The 21,677-nt window shown below is 45.4% G+C and overlaps 1 protein-coding gene across 3 annotated transcripts in view; it reads left to right on the forward strand.

The window, feature by feature from the left end:
* The window catches only part of LOC123749290 (E3 ubiquitin-protein ligase TRIM21-like), a 183,559-nt gene that overhangs the window by 113,336 nt on the left and 48,546 nt on the right, over window positions 1-21,677 (forward strand). For 2 of the 3 annotated variants that reach the window (XM_069337391.1, XM_069337389.1), the window contains 2 exons: window positions 8,905-9,606; window positions 10,248-10,513. In XM_069337391.1, the coding sequence (XP_069193492.1) occupies window positions 8,905-9,606; window positions 10,248-10,400 (855 nt within the window). In that variant the 3' untranslated portion in view covers window positions 10,401-10,513. Of the gene's footprint in view, window positions 1-8,904; window positions 9,607-10,247; window positions 10,514-10,788; window positions 11,937-21,677 lie in introns of those variants that run through there. The other variant, XM_069337390.1, reaches the window with a different exon arrangement.

Here is a 21,677-nt window from a genome sequence, read left to right on the forward strand (position 1 = left end):
TGAATCCACTTCACGAAAACCAGAAAATGAGTCACCTTCCTCTGACTCGTCGCCCAAAATATCCTCGTACTCTAAATAAGCACAAGAACTGTGTGGTCGTGGGTGAATTGGAGTAGACACTGGGCGAGGAGGCACGGGTGAGCATGTAGGCCTCGCCATGGGAGGAGACTGTATCTCATATTCACTGTCTGTGCTACTATCATCGGTTAATTGTCTGTAGTCCTTATCAATTTCAGGGTCATCAAAAATCACTTTCCTCACCATCAGAAAATAATTCACTAGTTATTTGCTCTTGAGTAAGTGATTGCGTGGTGCGTGCTCAGGAGGCGTTTGGCCATGCGTTCGCCATGGTGACCGCTGGGTATTTGGGGCCTCCCACGCATTGGTAGCATGAGCTGGATATTTTTTACAAAATTGCAGCTGGTTTACTATAGCCCCTGGGCAGCGTATGGGGCCCCCTACCCCGCTGGCCATTCAAATCTTGTGTGGTATTCCATCACGTCATATGACATGATGCACATTTTATAGCAAGTTACTCAACACATCATATGACGTGTTGCGCAGTTTAAGGGTTAATCATGGTGTTATTACCCAGTTATGTTGAGTGTATTAACCCTCTGAAATGCAATTAGCGTATAATATTGCTCAATCAGGGGTCCGCATAACACCTTAACCACTGCACTGTGCCAAACAACAAATGCCATTCGCCAATTACTGCGCCAACTGACAAAAGTATTTTTTTATTTCTTCGTACACGGTCGAAGCACGCTCGCAGTAGGTTGAGTACAAAATGGACTCTTAGGACCTCCAGTGAGAGGCAGCCATCTTGGAAAAAATTTCCAGAATGTCGTAGGGCTGCTGGCTGGGTTAGTACTGAGTGAGCAACAATGAGTGGCACACGAGCCTCTGGCTCCCAAACACCTGTCTAACGCGGTGTTGACTTGGGTACAAGATGGATTCCTGAGGTGTTTGCCAGATTAAAAAAAATTCCTAGCATTCCCCACGGTCATGGGTAGGCTCATATTCAAGGTAGCAACCGTGTCGTATTCATCCATATCGAGCTCCCAGCCCTAGTCGGCCATGTTTTTAAGAAAACATCATCTGATGTTGGAATACAAGGCATATTGCTTGAAGATGAGCATGCTAATGATTTTGATAACCCAAATCTGGAAAAAGACCTAACACAGGTGTCTGCTACTAGTGATATGGATAGTGAAGTGAACGATGTGGAGAGTGTGTACAGTACACAGCTCTCACAGCCCTGCCATGCCGGACTAGGACATCACCATCAGTGGAACAACACAAATGAATTTTTGTATGTTCCACTGAATATTTAGTGCCAAATGCAATTCATTTGGACCATCTGGGAATTCGTTAGAGCGGGGTCTGTTAGAGTGATGATGCACTGTATTTGAAAAGAAAAAAATGCAAGAATAGAGAAGTGATTGCAAATATTATTCAGCAGATATATAAGTAATAAAATTTAGCAGATACTGTACTGATATAAGTAATAAAATTTACCAGATATAAAAGTAAAAACAATAAAGAACAGAAGAGTGGGAAATTAGATAATTAATCAATTAAGATTTCTAGAGTAAACGAACTGAGATTCAAATAATTAATCAAATGGAATACAAATAATTAGCTAAGTTAAGAATTACATTATTATTGTAATACAGTGATACCTCGGTTTAAGAGTTTAATCCGTTTCTGGAGACAGCTCGTAACCCGAAAACTCGTAACCCAAAGCTTATTTTCCCATAAAAAATAATGGGAAATGAATTAATCCGTTCCAGACTACCCAAAAACCTCACTTCAAACTAAATTTTATACTTAATTCAACTAAATCTACACTACAAAACTATATTCAAGTTATTACTTACCATTGGTGATGAATGCTGTAGGCGTATGGACGATGGTGAGGAGGGGAGAGGAGGAGAGGAGTTGTTATAATGGAAGGGGACTCCCCTTCCAAACAGTATCAGGCAGTGAGGACCTCTCAGGGGTGCATTCTCTGGCACTGTTTTGCCTGCTTACTACTAGGTCCTGGTTGTGGGTCACTGCTCGATGTTCTCACAACATATCTGTCCATGGATGCTTGTTTTTCCCATCTGCGCAAGATGTCTCTGTAGTGAGGCATCACATTGTCATTGAAAAGATTAAGGCAACGGCCTACTACAGCTTTCTCTGGGTGAGTCTTTTCAATAAAAGTTTGAATCTCTTCCCACATCTGACACACCTTCTTAATTTCTGCAGAAGGGACATTCGCTACTGCCTCATCCTCCTCCACTGGAGAATCATCAGCTCGGCCATCTTGCTGTTCCTTTTGAAGGGCTTGGAGTTCTTCGGTGGTCAGTTCTTCGGTGGTCAGTTCTTCGTTGTGTTCTTCCACCAACTCCTCCACATCACCATCCAATTCCAAGCCCATTTGCCGGCCCAGAGTAACAATTTCCTCAACAATAGGTACATCATTTACAGGCTCAAACCCCACAAAGTCTTGTTCTGTCACACATTCAGGCCACAATTTTTTCCAGCCAGAGATCAGGGTTCTTTGAGTCACTTCTTGCCAGGCTTTGTCAACGAGTTTTAAAGCACTACAAATGTTAAAATGGTGTTTCCAGATCTCTTTGAGGGTGAGGTTTGTGGCTTTAGTCACTTCAAAACATTTCTGGAAAGAAAAGTACCCTTTCATAAAATTTCTTAAAATTTGCTATGATTTTCTGGTTCATAGGCTGAATTAGAGGAGTGGTGTTAGGCGGAAGGAATTTACTGTGAGAAATTTATTGTATCTGGGCAACAAATCATCTTCCAAGCCTGGAGGATGAGCAGGAGCATTGTCGAGGAGAAGCAGGGCCTTGAGTGGCAAATGTTTCTCCTGCAGATATTTTTCTATGGCAGGGCACACCACTTCATTCACCCACTCCAAAAAAAAAAATCCTAGTCACCCATGCCTTATTATTAGCCTTCCACATCACACACATTTAGGTTTTCTGCACTTTAAACTGTTTAAAAACCCTTGGATTTTCAGAATGATACACTAGCAAGGGTTTAATTTTCAAATCGCCACTCGCATTTGAACACAGCACAAGCGTAAACCTATCTTTCATAGGCTTGTGTCCAGGCAATGCTTTTTCCTCCTTGGTAATGTATGTCCTCTTAGGCAATCTTTTCCAGAACAGTCCTGTTTTATCACAATTAAACACCTGTTGCTGTAGGTAACCCTCAGCCTCTGCAAACTCTTTAATTCTTCAATAAATTTCTCGGCGGCTGGTTTGTCTGAGCTGGCAGCCTCCCCATGCCTCACAACACTATGAATACCGCTTCTTTTTCTAAATTTCTCAAACCATCCCCTGCTTGCCTTAAAGTCTCTTTCTGCACTCGTTCCAGGGGTTTTCTTTACAAGTTCTTCATGCAATACTCTGGCTTTCTCACAAATGATGGCCTCCGAAACACTATCACCTGCTAACTCCTTGTTGTGTATCCAAATTAATAACAACTTTTCCACTTCCTCAAGTATTTGTGGTCTTTGTTTCGTGATTGTTGATACTCCTATTGCCACTTTGGCACTCATAATGTCCTTTTTCTTGGAAAGTATAGTGCATATCGTTGACGTGGATTTGTTGTACTGCCTACAAAAGTTCAACAACACGTGCACCATTTTCATGCTAACGAATGATCTCTTGCTTTTCCTCTATTGTCATCCTCACATGCGATTTCTTGCCTTGAACCTAATCACTGGCTTTCTTGGGACCCATTGCGATGTATATTATAACAAATTTTATGCTCAAATAGCAAAAACTCCGAAAATAAACGGTAAATCCTTGTGAAGAATTCAGGCGGGATAGTCACTGGGTGTATGGCACTGGCAAACTGAGCGGCAATCGCCGAGCCACCACGCGCTAGGTCGGCCCGTACATGTATCAACAAACTCGTATCCTGAGGCAACCCTCGTAACCCGATGCAAATTTTTCGAGCAAATCCTGCTCGTAACCCGAAAAACTCGTAACCAGGGACGCTCGTAAGCAGAGGTACTACTGTACATGAATATTATATGGTAATAATACAAGATGGGCAAGGATATGCAATATAAACAGGCAAAAAAAAAAAAAGAGAAAGTGAGAATTAGACAATTAGATTAAGATTATGAATAAATAAATGGATTCAGATTCAAAATAATTAATATAAAAGGAAACATAATTAATCAAATTAAAAATTCAGTAATCTCTTAAGATTGTAATACAGTAATATCATATGGTAATAAGACAAGTTGGATAAGGGTATGCAATAGAAACAAACACATATCGCCTGGAAACACTGATGTACTTAAAGCTTAAGAATCCATTAACAATACTGGAATATTAGACAACAAACAAGACTAGTAGCTAATATTAATGGGCAGATATATAAGTGAGAAATTATATTATTAATTTTTAATTCACAAAGTAATGAATTAAAGATTCAGATAATTTGACAAATTAAGAGTTCAAGGTTTATTACATTTTAGGAAATTGAAGTGTTAGTATCAACAGATAAATGGGTAAGTTGCAAATATTGTAAGCTAAGAATCTGATAACTAGACAAATTAAGCATTCAAAAAATTATTACATTTTATATAATTGAAGTCTTTGTAGTAATAGTTATAAGAGGGTAAATTATATGTATTTAAAGCCATTTATATAAAAAAGAAGCATTTAGTAATTAATATACAAATATAAAAAAGCCAAAATTTAAATATGGTTAGGCTAGGTAAGGCCTGATCACTCATGTGTTACTCTCAACAATGACATTGGAAGTTCGCTGACTTCCAGTTATGTCACAATCATCAAAGAAAGTTAGTAATTGTTGGACACTTTTGATTTCATGTCTTTTGCTGTACTTTCTTAGCAATGATCGTTCCATTCCTGGTGTCGCACTGCTTGATAAGATTTGGGTTTTGTTTGTGAATATGATGCTGTCTGTAGAGGAGGATCAACGCTGCTTGGTAAGGCACTCATTAATATAATATGATGCTGTCTGTAGAGGAGGATCAACGCTGCTTGGTAAGGCACTCATTAATATAATATGATGCTGTCTGTAGAGGAGGATCAACGCTGCTTGGTAAGGCACTCATTAATATAATATGATGCTGTCTGTAGAGGAGGATCAACGCTGCTTGGTAAGGCACTCATTAATATAATATGATGCTGTCTGTAGAGGAGGATCAACGCTGCTTGGTAAGGCACTCATTAATATAATATGATGCTGTCTGTAGAGGAGGATCAACGCTGCTTGGTAAGGCACTCATTAATATAATATGATGCAGTCTGTAGAGGAGGATCAACGCTGCTTGGTAAGGCACTCATTAATATAATATGATGCAGTCTGTAGAGGAGGATCAACGCTGCTTGGTAAGGCACTCATTAATATAATATGATGCAGTCTGTAGAGGAGGATCAACGCTGCTTGGTAAGGCACTCATTAATATAATATGATGCTGTCTGTAGAGGAGGATCAACGCTGCTTGGTAAGGCACTCATTAATATAATATGATGCAGTCTGTAGAGGAGGCTCAACGCTGCTTGGTAAGGCACTCATTATTATAAAGATTGGTTTTATATTTGTAGCTGATTGAATAAGGTCTTACTTATCATTGGGATAAGCTAGTTTAGTGAGCATCTGCCTGGTGCTGTGGTGATTGTTTTTATCTATTCTGATAGATTTAATAGTATCATTAAAGTTTATCTCTGATGTAATCAGTTGATGGGTTACACTCGAACAGTTTTGACCTTGTTCTTCAGGCAGTTCAGTAGAGCTGATGATGAGCAAATCATGGAGTTTTTGTTGATACTGTTGTCTGGAGAGCCTGAAACACTTATAAATTCAGTACTGCCTACCTAACTACACATGCTGTATTGCATATTAATGGGTTATAAGCCAGTCCAAACATGGTATAGTTATGAAATACTATAACTCTCATACTGGGTGGGGTGGATATTATGAGGGACTGGTGGCTCATAACAGTTGTCACTAGCCTGTGTTGGTGAGTGTATTAATAATTATCACTTTCGCACTCCGATGTCGCTTTCCAGTGACATCCGTTTTTCTCCTGAGCTGTCTCGGATGATGTGGTCAGAATCATCTATTAAAATATTTGTTAAAAATTAAAATTTTAACTGATCAATCTGGGTGTGATTTCAAATTGAGCACCTTTAGATTGCACACAATTTGATGCCAAAATGAAAGACGTCACATGAAAATTGATGTTAGAACACTGGAAAGATATAAATAATTTTGTGGTGATGAGCGTCAAAAGGTGTCCAAAAGTTAAAATATTTGTTAAACTTCTATTTATTATTTTATTATTATGGGACTAGTTTTAAAATACGTGCCTTTAGATTGCATATAATTTGATACCAAAATGAAAGACGTAACACGAAAATTGATGTCAGAACACTGGAAAAAATATTTAGTATTTCTTTTGATTTTGGCTATGATGAATTGTTCTAAAATTAATGGTAATTACTGTACTGTAGTGTATAGGCCGCTCTACATCTCCCTTATCCCCCCAGGTGGTCCCTCCCAACGCTCCTCTGTCTCCTAACACAACCTATCCACCCCACCCCCGCCTACACCATGCGCCTCAAGCCACAGCCATACGGGATTAATACGGTATGGCCCGCGGCCTGGCTTTCATATCCGAACAATTCACTCGTTGTCCGGCTGACTGTCCGGATATTGCAACATAGGCAGCAAGTTATTAACTGGCCCAGATTTTCCGGCTCCTAAGGACATTTTGGCTGGATATTGAGAACTTTATCCGGTCACGATTTTGGCTGTATAAGGGGGTTTTCCGGATATTCGAATCGAGTGTCGAGTGTCTACAATAATTATAATCGAGTGTCTACAGTAATTATTTTGTGTGACATGGAGTTGGAATTGAGCTGTGTTTTTATCATACCGTAAATTTTGTGAGTACTGTATAGATTTTTTTTCATTTTTTCATTTTTTTTAACTGTTTTTCTTATATTTCAGTGATGGGAACATCAGACCATTTGATGTTCCAAATTTTCTAATAGGAACATCAGATCATTTGGGAATGTATCGGATGAGGGAGTAGGGAATGGTGGAGAGGACGAGGGGACGGAGGTGGGGAATGGTGGGGAGGACGAGGGGACGGGAGTGGGGGGATGGTGAGGGAGACAGAGGAGGGGGGGGGGTAATGGTGGGAAGGACGAGGAGATGGGGGTTACCTTGAGGTGCTTCCGGGGCTTAGCGTCCCCGCGGCCCGGTCATCGACCAGGCCTCCTGGTTGCCAGACTGATCAACCAGGCTGTTGGACGCGGCTGCTCGCAGTTTGACGTATGAGTCACAGCCTGGTTGATCAGGTATCCTTTGGAGGTGCTTATCCAGTTCTCTCTTGAACACTGTGAGGGGTTTGCCAGTTATGCCTCTTATGTGTAGTGGAAGCGTGTTGAACAGTCTCGGGCCTCTGATGTTGATAGAGTTCTCTCTCAGAGTACCTGATGCACCTCTGCTTTTCAACGGGGGTATTCTGCACATCCTGCCATGTCTTCTGGTCTCATGTGATGTTATTTCTGTGTGCAGGTTTGGGACCAGCCCCTCTAATATTTTCCACGTGTAAATTATTATGTACCTCTCCCGCCTGCGCTCAAGGGAGTACAGTTTTAAGCTCTTTAGTCTGGGGAGTTGGGGATGGTGGGGCCGAGGGGACTGGGGAATGGAGAATGGTGGGGGAGGACAAGGGTACAGGGGAGTTGGTGATGGTGAAGAGGATGAGGGGACTGTGGAGGGGGGGGGGAATGGTAGGGAGGATGAGTTGACGGAGGAGTGAGAGATGGTTTGGAGGACGAGGGGACGCGGGAGTGAGGAATGGTTGGGAGGATGAGGGGACTGGGGAATGGTGGGGAGGACGGGGAGACAGGGAAAAGTTGCTGTGGCTCAAGATCGCACATGCGTTGCTGAGCCACAGCAACGCGTGGCCAAGTACAGCTAGTAAGGAATAATGTATATTGGATTAATCAGTTCCAAACCACAAAAATAAATACTGTATGGTTATACAATAATTAAATGGAATAAATGCTAACACACTACACTTTACCTGTACTTCAGAGAGTTGATGGCATATGTGGAAACTAGTGAGGCAAAGGAAGAGAGATGTTCTTTGGCAGGGGAGTTCCCTAACATTAAACCTTCTGGAAGTTGTGCTTCTGAGGTTCTTTCTCTTTTCTGCTTCCCTCATTACACTCACTGAATGCTTTCCTTACAAGTAACTTGTCCAAGGATGATTGTTTTTGCCTGTGCATTAAAATGTTTTTAAAGTGAGACATAGCATTGTCATTCAACAGATTTGTAACACAGTTTGTCAGGGTGATAATTTCAAGAAAAGGTTTACACTTTCCCTCATTTTGCACACATTTCTTTTAATAGAGAACTAGATTTAGGCATACCAAACTCTGTAACAAGAGCTGACACTCAGGTACCACTCTCATATTTAGCTGTGAGTTCTTTCTTCATCTGTATCGTGATTCTAACCATTTTTCTTTTTGCTAGGCTCATATCACAAACTTTCATAGGTGTCATGGTGACTTATTTACAATAAGAATATAAAAAATATCCAAGAGAAAAGTGTAGTATGTTGTGCACTGAACAACAGCTATGGTGAAACTGATGCATCAGGGACCCGTGTTTACATCTGAATGCCGAGCAAACAGACGAATACCGAACATGAACACAGCGTCTGAATACCGAAAAGTGCGAATTATTAGCAGTGCAAACACCGAGGCTCCTCTGTACAAAGAAATTATGTAAATATTATATAATTTGTATTGGTAAATACAGTACAGTACTGTAATATTGCTTTTTGTTGTAAATTCTTCTAGCTTAACCAAATATTTTTTTCCACAGGATAACAACCCAGAGGAATGTTCAGTGTGTTTTAACAATTATGATGACAATCAGCTACGGCCTCGCACACTGCCGTGCGGCCACACATTCTGCTCCCAGTGTATTAACAATGCTAACAAGAATGGGCAGCTGACCTGCCCCAGCTGCCGTGCCGAGCATGCTGCCACAGCTGCTACTCAGTTCCCAATTAATTATGGTATGGAGGCCCTTATCAGAAAACTAAAAGGTATCGAGGTTGTACCAGAGAAAACTTTAACAGCAAAACCCATTAAAGCTCCTGCAAGAGGAATCAGCAAGAAGTTACATTCCATGGTGGAGGAGCAGAAAAACAGCATCAGCAGCCTCATTACTAGCTGTGAAGAGGTACTGTCCCAGCTGGGGGAGTACCGGGGGCAGCTGGGGGACTGGAAGACTCACCACCTCCAGCTCCAGGACAAACTCTATGCTCTGGTAGAGCAGAACAAGTCAGCAATGAAACTCTTGGAACTGGAGGATACCAGTGTGGTGGATATGACAACACAAGGAGAGGAAGGGAAGACTCGGCTGCAGGCCATGTTGGGGACCCTCGACACAGTCAACACAGCGCAGGAAGTATTCATGATCATCAATGAAGTTGACCAATGCAACATGGACGTAGAAAATTGGCTCAAGAAGTCCCAGGAACTCTTCCCAAATGTCAAGACTGTCCACACCTCAGTGAAGGTACGCTGCTGAAGGTCACATTGTTCTCACCCAACTGAGTGTAGTATTACCTCTATATAAACACTTTTGACATGGACACACATCAAGATGAGAGTAGACTTTATATATAGGAAACATTTTGCTCTAACACTTGTAACATTTTTATTAATAAAATCAACTGTCATGTTGGTGTTTCTCTACACTGTGGTCAGTGTAGAGAAACATTACTTATATTGTCAAATTACTTTACTCAGTCTGATGCTTCATTATAGTCCTGTTGCTTTACTCAGAGCCTGATGCTTCATTGTAGTGCAGTTACTTTACTCAGTGCCTGATGCTTCATTATAGTCCAGTTACTTTACTCAGAGCCTGATACTTCATTATAGTCCAGGTTCCATATTAATGTTTGTGTTGGTAATGACAGGTGCAGGAGACCATCAGGAAGGCCCTGGAGATGATGACCACAGAGACAGGTGCCACAGCTGACCCTGTACACCTGGGAGACTCAGCCTCTACCATTAATGTTTGTGTTGGTAATGATAGGTGCAGGAGACCATCAGGGAGGCCCTGGAGATGATGACCACAGAGACAGGTGCCACAATTGACCTCGGACACCTGGGAGACTCGGCCTCCACCATTAATGTTTGTGTTGGTAATGACAGGTGCAGGAGACCATCAGGGAGGCCCTGGAGATGATGACCACAGAGACGGGTGCCACAGCTGACCCCGTACACCTGGGAGACTCAGCCTCCACCATTAATGTTTGTGTTGGTAATGACAGGTGCAGGAGACCATCAGGGAGGCCCTGGAGATGATGACCACAGAGACGGGTGCCACAGCTGACCCCGTACACCTGGGAGACTCAGCCTCCAGCATCATGAATAAAGTTCAGGAAATCACCGGAGAGATCCCCCAGAAGCAATTAACAGTAAGTTTTTTCATTTTCTCAGAGGTCATGGCACAAGATATTGAGTTGCATTTTGAGGATAGGAAGCCTGTTCTTAGGTTTATCTGGGTCCCCCAAGGTCAACTACTGACTTCACCTAATATGCAATACACAATAGTTGCCTAACTCCTGGATAAATATTTACTGGTAGGTGAACAGACCCAACTGGTGAAAGGAAACATGTGAACCATTTCTGTCCTGCATGGTGATTGAACCTGTGATCCTCTATTGAACCTGGGATCCTGGCCCCCTCACAGAGACACAGAGAGCAGGTGACACTCCACCAACCTATCGGGAAAGCATCCAGGAAGACAGTGAACCAAAACAGACCACTGATGGGTTCGAAGAGACTGAAGCCTTGAAACTGCCAACAAACTCCCAAACAATGCCAGCACCAACCCCCCCTGCCAGTAGAGGGGGGCTGGAGCTACAGGTCCAGCACCAACCCCCTGCCAGTAGAGGGGGGGCTGGAGCTACAGGTCCAGCACCAACCCCCTGCCAGTAGAGGGGGGCTGGAGCTACAGGTTCAGCACCAACCCCCTGCCAGTAGAGGGGGGCTGGAGCTACAGGTTCAGCACCAACCCCCGGCCACTAGAGGGGGACCTGGAACCACAGGTCCAGCATCAACCCCCTGCCAGTAGATGGGGGCTGGAGCTACTTGTCCAGCACCAACCCCCCTGCCAGTAGAGGGAGCTGGAGCTACAGGTCCAGCACCAACCCCCCTGCCAGTAGAGGGAGCTGGAGCTACAGGTCCAGCACCAACCCCCTGCCAGTAGAGGGGGGGGGGGGGCTGGAGCTGCTGGTCCAGCACCAACCCCTTGCCAGTAGAGGGGATGGGGGGCTGGAGCTACAGCACCAACCCCCTGCCAGTAGAGGGGGAGCTGGAGCTACAGGTCCAGCATCAACCCCTGTCAGTAGAGGGGGGGCTGAAGCTACAGGTCCAGCACCAACCCCCTGCCAGTAGAGGGGGGGGGGGGGTGGCTGGAGCTACTGGTCCAGCACCAACCCCTTGCAAAGTAGAGGGGGTGGGGGATGGAGCTACAGGTCCAGCACCAACCCCTTGCCAGTAGAGGGGGGCTGGAGCTACAGGTCCAGCACCAACCCCTTGCCAGTAGAGGGGGGCTGGAGCTACAGGTCCAGCACCAACCCCCTGCCAGTAGAGGGGGCTGGAGCTACAGGTCCAGCACCAATTCCCTGCCAGTAGAGGAAGCCTGGAGCTACAGGTACAGCACCAACCCCCTGCCAGTAGAAGGGGGGCTGGAGCTACAGGTCCAGCACCAACCCCCTGCCAGTAGAGGGGGGCTGGAGCTACAGGTCCAGCACCAATTCCCTGCCAGTAGAGTGGGGGGGGGGCTGGGGCTACAGGTTCAATGCATGAAAATGAATAATCATATTATATACTGTACCTATATATTATTACCCTACTAAAAAATACTGTTACGTTTGTTATTTACCATATTGTTGGAGTTATGGCCATCTTGAAGTCTCATGGAGTTGTGAATGCTGTACAGTAAATACGCACTGTAGTGTATTATACCGTTAGCACTGTGTTGATTAAGTAGTTCTGCTGTATGTTGAGTACTACAATACAGTTTATGAAAACTATTGTACACTAAAATTACTGCAACTTTAATTTTAATACTATGTACACACTTAAAACTCGTGCTGGGTACAGCTGTGTTCGTGCTGGGTACAGCTGTGCTCGTGCTGGGTACAGCTGTGCTCGTGCTGGGTACAGCTGTGCTTGTGCTAGGTACAGCTGTGCTCGTACTAGGTATGGCTGTGCTCGTGCTGGGTACGGCTGTGTTCGTGCTGGTTGATTTTCTGCTACTAGTTCTTGCAAAATATTGCTTCATTTTTGGCATTAATAAAGCACTATTAGTAAACCCCCGAGACATTTTGTTGTATATCAATACAGCTGTAGTAAAAAAAAGTACATTCCACGATTATTCTTCCTCTGGTGGTTAAATACTGTACGTCAATCGCAGATAAAGCTGAGGACACTGGGTGCATACTGTATAAACGCAGAATAGGTCAATACATACACCCTACAGTAGGCTGGTGTTTAAGCTAGATCCAGTAACAAATTTCTCTCAAATATTGGATTTACATCAAATTATAAATTTTTGGGTTATATATTTAGTTTAGCAACATTATTACGATAACAAGAGCTATAAAAAATACTTATTTTAGAACAGATCTATTAAGTTCATTATTTCGAAGTCGTAGGTCACAGAACTGTGGTGACGAAATCGATCAAAAGAAGCATGGTGTTGTGTTCGATTTCCAGTAACATAAATTTCTCTCATATATTGGATTTACATCAAATTATATATTTTTGGGTTATATATTTAGTTTAGCAACATTATTATGATAATAAGAGCTATAAAAATACAGTACTTATTTTAGAACTGATTTATTAATTTTATTATTTAGAAGCCATAATCCACTGAACTATGGTGACGAAATCGAACGAAACACGCATGGTGGTGTGCACACGGAATAGACCTGTCCACTCGCGCTGGACTTGTGAGCTGCTAATAACATAATTTCTCAAATAGCAGATATCTATCATATTACAGTATATTTTTGGTTGTACTGTATTTAGTTTAGTTTAATTAAGATAATAGTTATTAAAACAGCAGTTTTAGAAATGATTTATTAATCTAAAACGTTCAAAGTTATGGGTCACTGAACTATGACAACACAGACGAAAGTGAGTGAAACCTCACTGTAAAGTGAGTAAAACCTCACTGTAAAATGAGGTTTACAGTACAGTAGTCCCTTATCTGTCCACCCTCACTCATCTTGTTTCATCACAGAAAATGTATATAAGAAGATTTCAACACGTTGGCTAGCTAGTCACGCTTCAGCCTTTAAATTAATTTACAAAGATACGTGTGCCACAAATCAGTGAACGAAAATCATTGAAAATCAGTCGTTCACTTGTGTGTACCACTCTGACTGGTATTTGGTTAATATGCGTCACTTCTTGTGTGGACCATTCTGGCTGGTGTTTGGTTCATATGGTTCACTTGTTGAGTGGTCCACTTGTGTGATCCAACTTGTAATATGAAGGAATTATTAATTATAACCTGTGATGGAATGGGAAAGTTTTCCACCAGTCTGTGAACTCTGTCCCAACATCGTAAGCTTGTGGACCACTTGTGGACACCTTGTGGACTACTTGTACTCACCTAGTTGTGCTTGCGAGGGTTGAGCTCTGGCTCTTTGGTCCCACCTCTCAACCGTCAATCAACAGGTGCTCTATCATATCTACACTTGAAACTGTGTATGGAGTCAGCCTCCACCACATCACTTCCTAATGCATTCCATTTGTCAACCACTCTGACACTTGTGGACCACTTATGAGGTTCATTTGTGTGGTCCACTTGTGTAATTGAACTTCTCATATGAGGGAATTATTAATTGTAATCTGTGATAGAATGGGAAAGTTTTCCACCAGTCTGTGAACTCTGTCTCGACATTGTAAGCAAAATCCAAACATCCCCCGCTTCGGCGAACCATTGTTCATCAAAGCGGGTGAATAAATCCGGCCTGAAAAGTGTGCGAACTAGCCGGAGATTCGTTGAATCGGGGTACGTTGAATCAAGGTTGTACTGTACTCAAATTGTATGAAGGTTGGGACATACCCAATCACAGGCGAGTAGGCCTCTGACATCATTTCATACAGACCCGGCACTTGCCGCTCTCAAAGCAGGCCTCAATAATCTCACGAGACTAGAGTAGGTAGGACCTTGGCAGGCTCGCATCTATACCGCGTTGCCTTTATCCAATAAACTACGGAATTGAACTACTGTGTATTCTCTACATCCAAGCAAGCACCGTACAACAAAAGGTAACAAATACTGGTAGCAGCTGTGGGATTCAGAATTAATTTTCTGGGTGACGATAATTCAAGTACCCACTTTGTCATGTGTCTCCAGCCGCCTCCCACCACCGCCACCATCTACGCAGCAATATCCAATGATATTGTACTAACTAGTCCGGGGTCCTACCATCAACCACTACTCTAGGTCAACGTTCTCAGAAGTAAGGCACAATATTTACAAGTGAGAACACAGTTTCCTCAGTGAGGGGAGAGGAATTCGCCGCCAGCCATTTTTGAATTTCTCGCAAACCTGCACCATCTACCATCATCACCCAAGCCGACAGCATCAAGCCTTGTGTGTATTTTCCAGCTAGCGCTCTCATCGTCAATCATCGTCTCCAGCTTCAAATGCTCATCAGAGGTGTTGTACAGTTTATATTTTTTTGAAGATAGACTGTTGTTATCCTGTGTTTGAGTTGTGATGCCACCAGCCTCACCACCGCCATCCTCACCGCCACACATGTCACCCCTGCTACATCACTCTGCTGTGAACTCCTGTCTACACTCCTGCCTAGCACATCGTGCTTCCTTCGCCATCATCGACACAATATCGTCGTGCTCCCGACATCACTTGTAGTGTGGAGTTCCCCTGAGCTTCGCGCCACAGCCGCAAGGAGCGTCACTGTCACCCCAGATGTAAACAAACATCATGTGTGTGCTGGAAAAAATAAGCTCATTAGCACTAGAAATATGTTCAAACCGCATACCCCCTAAGAAAAAAGAGGAAGAGATGCAGATTGGAACGGGAACGTCATTCTCTTTATAGGCGAAGAAAACGAATCATGGAACAACTTGAGAGTCGCACCCTATCTCAAGAATGGCGAAGGTTAAGTAGAGAAATAGAAACTATTGAATTAAAGCTACAAGAATCATACAAAACCCAGGAGAGACGAAGAGAGCAAAAGGTCATTAGTGAAATAGAGAGAAATCCAAAATACTGTAGACACGCGATTATCCAGAATCGGACCATCCGGAAAATGCCTTTATCCGGCTAAAATCGTGGCAGGATAAAGTTATCTCACTATCCTGCAGAAATGTCCATGGGAGCCGGAAAAGCAGGTGTTTGGCCAGATCAGTGGCCTGACTTGTTGTACACTACCACCGGGAAGGGAGGGAGTCACCCCTCACTGCTGTTCACTTCCTCTGCCCCGCCCACATTCACTTTCCCTCTCTCCCTCCCCAAGAGATCCTTCTGTAGGTGGCCGTAGATTGCCAGCCTGGAGAATTTCCATCTAATACAATAAAGCATTCATGAAACAAGTATTTTTATCACTTTTTATTATTCTAATAATATTGCTAAACAAAATCTGTAACCAAAAATATATATGATCATGTACTGTACATCCAGAATTTAAGAAACAATTCTGGCTACCGGTGACTAGTGTAGGGTTATCTGAGTGAGCCCGTCCCTCTCCCCCAACACCGACACACCTCCCCCCACCCGCCCCACATCCCATACACACACTGCTTAAAGGTCACAGTTCAACTGTCCATAATTCCCTCCCTAAGGGAAGGAGGGAGGGAGGGAGTCAATCAGGAAGGGAAGGGAAGGAGGAAAGGAGAAGTGCTGAGTGTGTGGGGTAACAAATGTGACTCGCTTAAGCTTACCAAGGAAGGTGGCACTGGGGTGTTGCAAGAATTATATTGCTTTCTTATTGCTGTGGAGAGCTAGTTACGAATATTAAATAACACACTATAATAGTTAAATAGTACAGTACATTATTTGGTTTGCTATTTATTCATTAAAATATTTACAAGAAAATAAAATGGGATTTAACAGAACTTAAGGTGATGTACGATGATGTTAAAAGTCATCGTACAGAACACCCGTGTCGACACACTTGGAGGGAAGATGGGAAGGCCAGCATGAGGTGGGGGGGGGGGGGGTGTCCAGGCAGGACGTGTGATCTGTCTCTGTCCAGTCTCGCCCACTCACCTACTTGTTCACCCACCTGCCTGCATGCCCTCCTGCCAACCCACCCACCTGCTCACCCACCTGCCCGCTTGCCCACCTGCCTGCCTACATGCCCTCCTGCCAACGCATCCACCTGCTCACCCACCTTCCCCCCTCCCCATCCGGCCCGTTGGCGCCGTGAGGGAGCTTAGTGGTCGGCTGCTGGAGTGTGATGCTCCAAGGGGCAGTCCTCTGCCCTTTTGTGGCTTTATGCTTTTGCTGCTGTCTTCTCCAATTGTACTGGATCGCTTTTCCTTTTCCTTATGTATCGTTTTTCTCCCCCCTCTTCTCCTATCTGCTTGTCGTTTCCTGCCGATCTTTTGCTTGTTTTGGTTATTCTTTTGGACTTCTTCTATTTTGACGTCCAGATGCTTGAGGAGGCATACTCTTGCACCCGTAGAACTGTAGTACCCAACGTCGAGACCGAGGGGGAACCTTTTATTGTCAATCCTCCTTTCGTCACTGAACCCGATCTCGATGGACTGATGGTTTTTAAGGTGGCGTTTGTGGGGCGTATACTCATGACGCACCCCTAGGGGGCCCCGACATGATTGGCGATAGCTTCTTGTTGGGTGTCCTGCCTCTAATTGTGGCTCCATGGTGGGTGTGGGGGCACATCCGTGAATGAATGTTTTTCTTTTCGTATCCATGTCATATTCTGTTCCTCTTTTACCTTCTCAGGCCCATGGGGTGGGCGACCAAGCCCCTGAGTCGGTCCGTATTGGAAGACCGGGCTCTGTAGCCCCCACTGCATTGGGCCCTGACCTTGCTCCTCCTTTGACCTTTCTGACTACTCCCCCCAGCTCCCCTCCCACCTCTGTGGTTGGGTCGAGCCCCAAGCCCCCAATGGTGACCACCTTGTCCCCTGGCACGGCTCAGTCTCTAGTTGTGCTACTGCGCCTTTTAACCCTTTCTCTCTGGGGGTTCTCAACACCATCCTCGACACAGACACACTCGCTCGATTCCTTCCCGTACTGATGCGTATCAAGCCTTGTTTGGTCCTGCTTCGTGGGCCAAATACTTTGGTCTCCCTCTTGATTCTGTGCCTCCTGACGATTTCTCCCTCCATTGGCACCTTGTTGATTCCATAGATGCCTCTGTTACTTTCCACCCCACCCGTCTTGATACATGAATCGTTGCTGCTCCTTATCAGGATGCAGCCTCCTGCTTGGCTGCCTTGTCCTGCCTTGGGGAGACCCCTGTTCGGGTCTCCAAGAATGATCAGTTGAATGCCAGTGTTGACACTATGCTCCTCCCATCCCATGTTGCTACCGGTGTTCGGAATCTCCAGGACTGCCACGAAGATATTCGTCATATCCTTGATGCCCAGGGCCATTCTGTCCTCCAGGTAGATTCGTTTACTCGTCCCCCCTCGTGGTCGTCGCCGTCAACCCCTTCGGGTTGTGAAGATTACCTTTGATGGTAGGACCCTTTCGCCCGCTCTCATTCTTGCTGGTGCCAGGTGCTCCGTCCAGGAGTACATTCCCTCTCCTTGGCTCTGTAACAAGTGCTGGAGGTTTGGGCATGGTGCCCTCTGCTGCTCTGGAACTGTCTCTCTCTGTCCTTTGTGTGGGGGGCGAAGGTCACTCTAAATCGGAGTGAACCCTAAATTCTCCCCAGGCTCACTGCCTCAATTGCAGTGAGGCCCACCCTACCTTCTCCCGTGCGTGTTTACATTACAAGTTTGAGGCAGCCGTCCTCAACTTGAAGCACCGGAAACATTTTTCTTTTCCTGAGGCGCGGCGCCATGTTCGCCGGCTCCCACCTTATGCTAATGTCTCTTATGCTCGCATGTTGCACTCTTCCTCTCATTGTCCTTCCCACCTTCCTCTGACTCAAAACCGTTTCCAGGCCATGGACCCTAATACGCCCTCCGCCTCCTCCTCTGTTTCTTTGAGTTCTGTCCCGAAGGGTCCCCCTCCTGGTCCTCTATCTGGGGTTCCCCTTCCTTCTGCCCGGTCTGTCATGTTTCCTGTGTCTTCTTCCTCGTCTCCCTCCGATCCTCCTTCCCATCCTTCTCCTCCGTCTATTGGCTCTCCACGCCGCCTGTCAGTATGGGCTTATGTCCATCGCTCTACCAACGGCCGTCGTGTATGCTCTTGTTCTGCTTCTCTTGTTGAGACGCTGGAATCCGTTGCCCAGTACGTAGTTGCTGGGACACCTGTCTCTTTGAGTCAGAAGTGTAAGCCTGGCTCCTCTCCTTCCTCCTCCCCGGCGGGTAAAAAGGCTTCGCTTTCTTCCTCGCCCCTACTTCTGACTCTCTCGCTCTGTCCCCTCCCGTTTCGGTGGTTGCACCCCCTGTTCCTGCTAGGGAGGTCTCTTTGGCCCCCACTTCCCTCTTGGTTGGTGCCCATGCTGAGGTGCATCCCCTGGTTTCTGCCCCTCCTGCTGCTGTCCTTGACCCTCGATTATCCCCTCTTCCTCCTCTGGACCCTACTCGTCTGCCCCTGGTCGGTCCTCTAGCTCCTTTCCCTTCTTCTTTACTCAGTTTACCCATGCCCCCTAACCCTGACTTCACTGACCCTGACCCTGATCTTCATTAATGTGCCGTGTTCCCTTTTCAGCTTTGTTTCTTCGTTGTTCTCTGTTACTGTCCTTCCTTTTCTCGTCGATGTCAATTCTTCAATGTAACATTCACGGTTATTACGCCAATTTCCTTGAACTCCAGCTTCTGATTTCGCAGTTTTTGCCCATTTGTGTCTGTCTCCAGGAGCCGATGCTTGGTGCTCGTCCTGGTCGCTTTCGTGGCTATTCCTTTCTCTTCCCCCCTTCCCCCAGCTGTTGCTGGGGCTCCTAACTCTTCTGTTCTCTTGATTCGCTCTGACGTTCCCTTTGTCCCCTTACTTTTTCCTTCGCCTCTCCGTTGTTCTGCTGCTCGTATCTTTGTGAGAAAATGGTACACCGTTTGTTCCATTTATCTCCCCCCGAGTGTCCCACTTTCTCTTCTCGATCTGAAACACTACTGGACTCCTTGCCGGAGCCTGTGCTCCTGCTGGGTGATTTCAGTTGTCGTCATTCCCTTTGGGGTGATGTTCTGACGAACACCCGGGATCGCCTTCTTGAGCCGTTCATCCTCTCTTCTTCCCTGTCTCTTCTGAATTCTGGTGAGCCCACGCATTTGGACTCTCGGACTCGCACCCTTTCCTGTCTTGATCTTTCTCTTTGCTTGTCTTCTCTTTACTTAGATTTCACATGGCAGGTTCTTGATGACCTCTATGGCAGTGACCATTTCCCCATTCTTGTTACTTTTTTCTCTATTCACCCTCTGCACTCACTCCCTAAGTGGCAGTTTGCTAAGGCAGATTGGAACCTATTTATCCTCAGTGTTGGTCTCTCTGACCTCTCCCTTCTGCCTCTCCCTCGCTCTCTCCTCCTTTTCCATGACACCATCTTCGACGCTGCCCTCCGCTCTATTCCTCGATCTTCCTCTCGGGGCCCATGGAAGTGCGTTCCCTGGTGGAATACAGACTGTGCTCGGGCTGTCCGCTGTAAGCGTGCAGCCTAGAAGAGACACCGCCGCCGGCAGACTGCCGATTCTTTTCTTTTATTTCGGAAGGCAAGTGCGGTGGCCCATAGGGCCATCCCTACGGCTAAATGTGAATATTGTTCGTCTTATGTCTCCACCATTACATAGAAAACTCCTCTGCCACAGATCTGGAAGTGTATCCGCAAGATAGCGAGTAAGTTCGTTCCTAATGTCTCACCGGTCCTTCACCTCCGTGGTACTCTTGTGGCGGACCCGTTGCAGGTCACTACCAAACTAGGTTCCCACTTTTCTTCTGTTAGCTCTGGTTTTCATCTTCCCCAATCTTTCCTTCTTCATAAACGTGTCCTTGAATCTTGTCCTTTGGATTTCTGTACTCATCTTCGCCTTCCCTTTAACGATCCCTTCTCTCTCTCTGAACTTCGGTCTGCCCTGGCCCTCTGCGGTTCTACGGCGGCGGGCTCTGATAGCATTCATTATGAGATGCTTTGCCATCTCCCTCCATACACGTCTCAGTATTTACTGAGTCTGTATAATCGGATCTGGGAGTCATCATTAGTCCCTGAGGACTGGCTCGATACCGTTGTCCTCCCTGTTCACAAACTAGGGGTCTCTGGGAACATCCCGTAAGGAATTCCGCCCTATTGCCCTCACAAGTTGTGTTTGCAGACTCTTTGAACATATCGTTAACGTTCGTCTGATGTGGTTCTTAGAACACCATCACCACCTCTTCCCTCCTCAATTTGGTTTCAGCAAGAGCCACAGCACGACAGATGTCCTGGTGAACTTGGAGGTCTATATTCGTACTGCATTTGCTGCGAAGACCTCCGTTGTTGTCGTCCTTTTTGACCTGGAGAAGGCTTACGACACCACTTGGCGATATCATATTCTTTCCCAACTTCATTCTTTTGGCCTTCGTGGTCATCTCCTTCTCTTTCTCCGCAGCTTCCTCTCTCGTCGTTCCTTTCGGGTGCGCCTTGGTACCGCTCTCTCTGCCTCTTTTCAGCAATACGAAGGTGTGCCCCAGGGTAGTGTTCTGAGCACTAGTCTTTTTCTGGTTGCCGTCAATGGTCTTCTTTCCTCTCTTCCTTCAGGCGTCTTCTCCGCTCTCTATGTCGATGATCTTACCCTTTCCTGTTAGGGTGATGATTCACCTCTCCTTCAACGCCGGCTTCAGCATGCGATTGATGCCATGTCGTCTTGGGCCACCGATCATGGCTTCAGGTTCTCTATGTCAAAGACTTGTGCTATGACTTTTACTCAGAAGCGTGTCTTTCTTTGTCCCTTTATGGTCACCCCATTGTGTACAAGGATTCCGCTAAGCTTTTGGGGTTGATTTTTGACACTCGTTTGTCTTGGTCGCCCTATATCTCTTACCTCTGTGTTGAATGCTCTGGTTGCCCTGCTTACTCGTCTGCTTCTCCTTCTACTCTTCCCCGTCTTGATGCTATGCACCATACTGAGCTGCGCCTCAGTTCTGGTGCCTTTCGTTTGACTCCCATCCTCAGCTTGTATGTTGACACTGGCTTCCTATCTCTCCAGGACCGCCATGATCGCTACTGTCTTCGCTATCTTGCTCGGTCCTTGCAACATCCTTCCTCTCGCTTCTGTCGTGCTTTAACTTTTGCCCCTCCTGGGGTTCCTGTTTCTCTTCACCACCTCCCTTTTTCTGTCCGGTTATCTCGCTTACAGGATTCTCTCTCAGTTCGTATTTCTAATATTTCTCTTCATGTTGTTCCTTTTTTTGCCCCCGTGGAGAGTCCCCCTTCCGCAGTTTTGTACATCCTTAACCCTTTAGTTGAGCATCGCATCATAT

This window comes from Procambarus clarkii, chromosome 37 (genome assembly GCF_040958095.1).
Source record: "Procambarus clarkii isolate CNS0578487 chromosome 37, FALCON_Pclarkii_2.0, whole genome shotgun sequence".
Classification (NCBI taxonomy): Eukaryota; Metazoa; Arthropoda; class Malacostraca; order Decapoda; family Cambaridae; genus Procambarus; species Procambarus clarkii.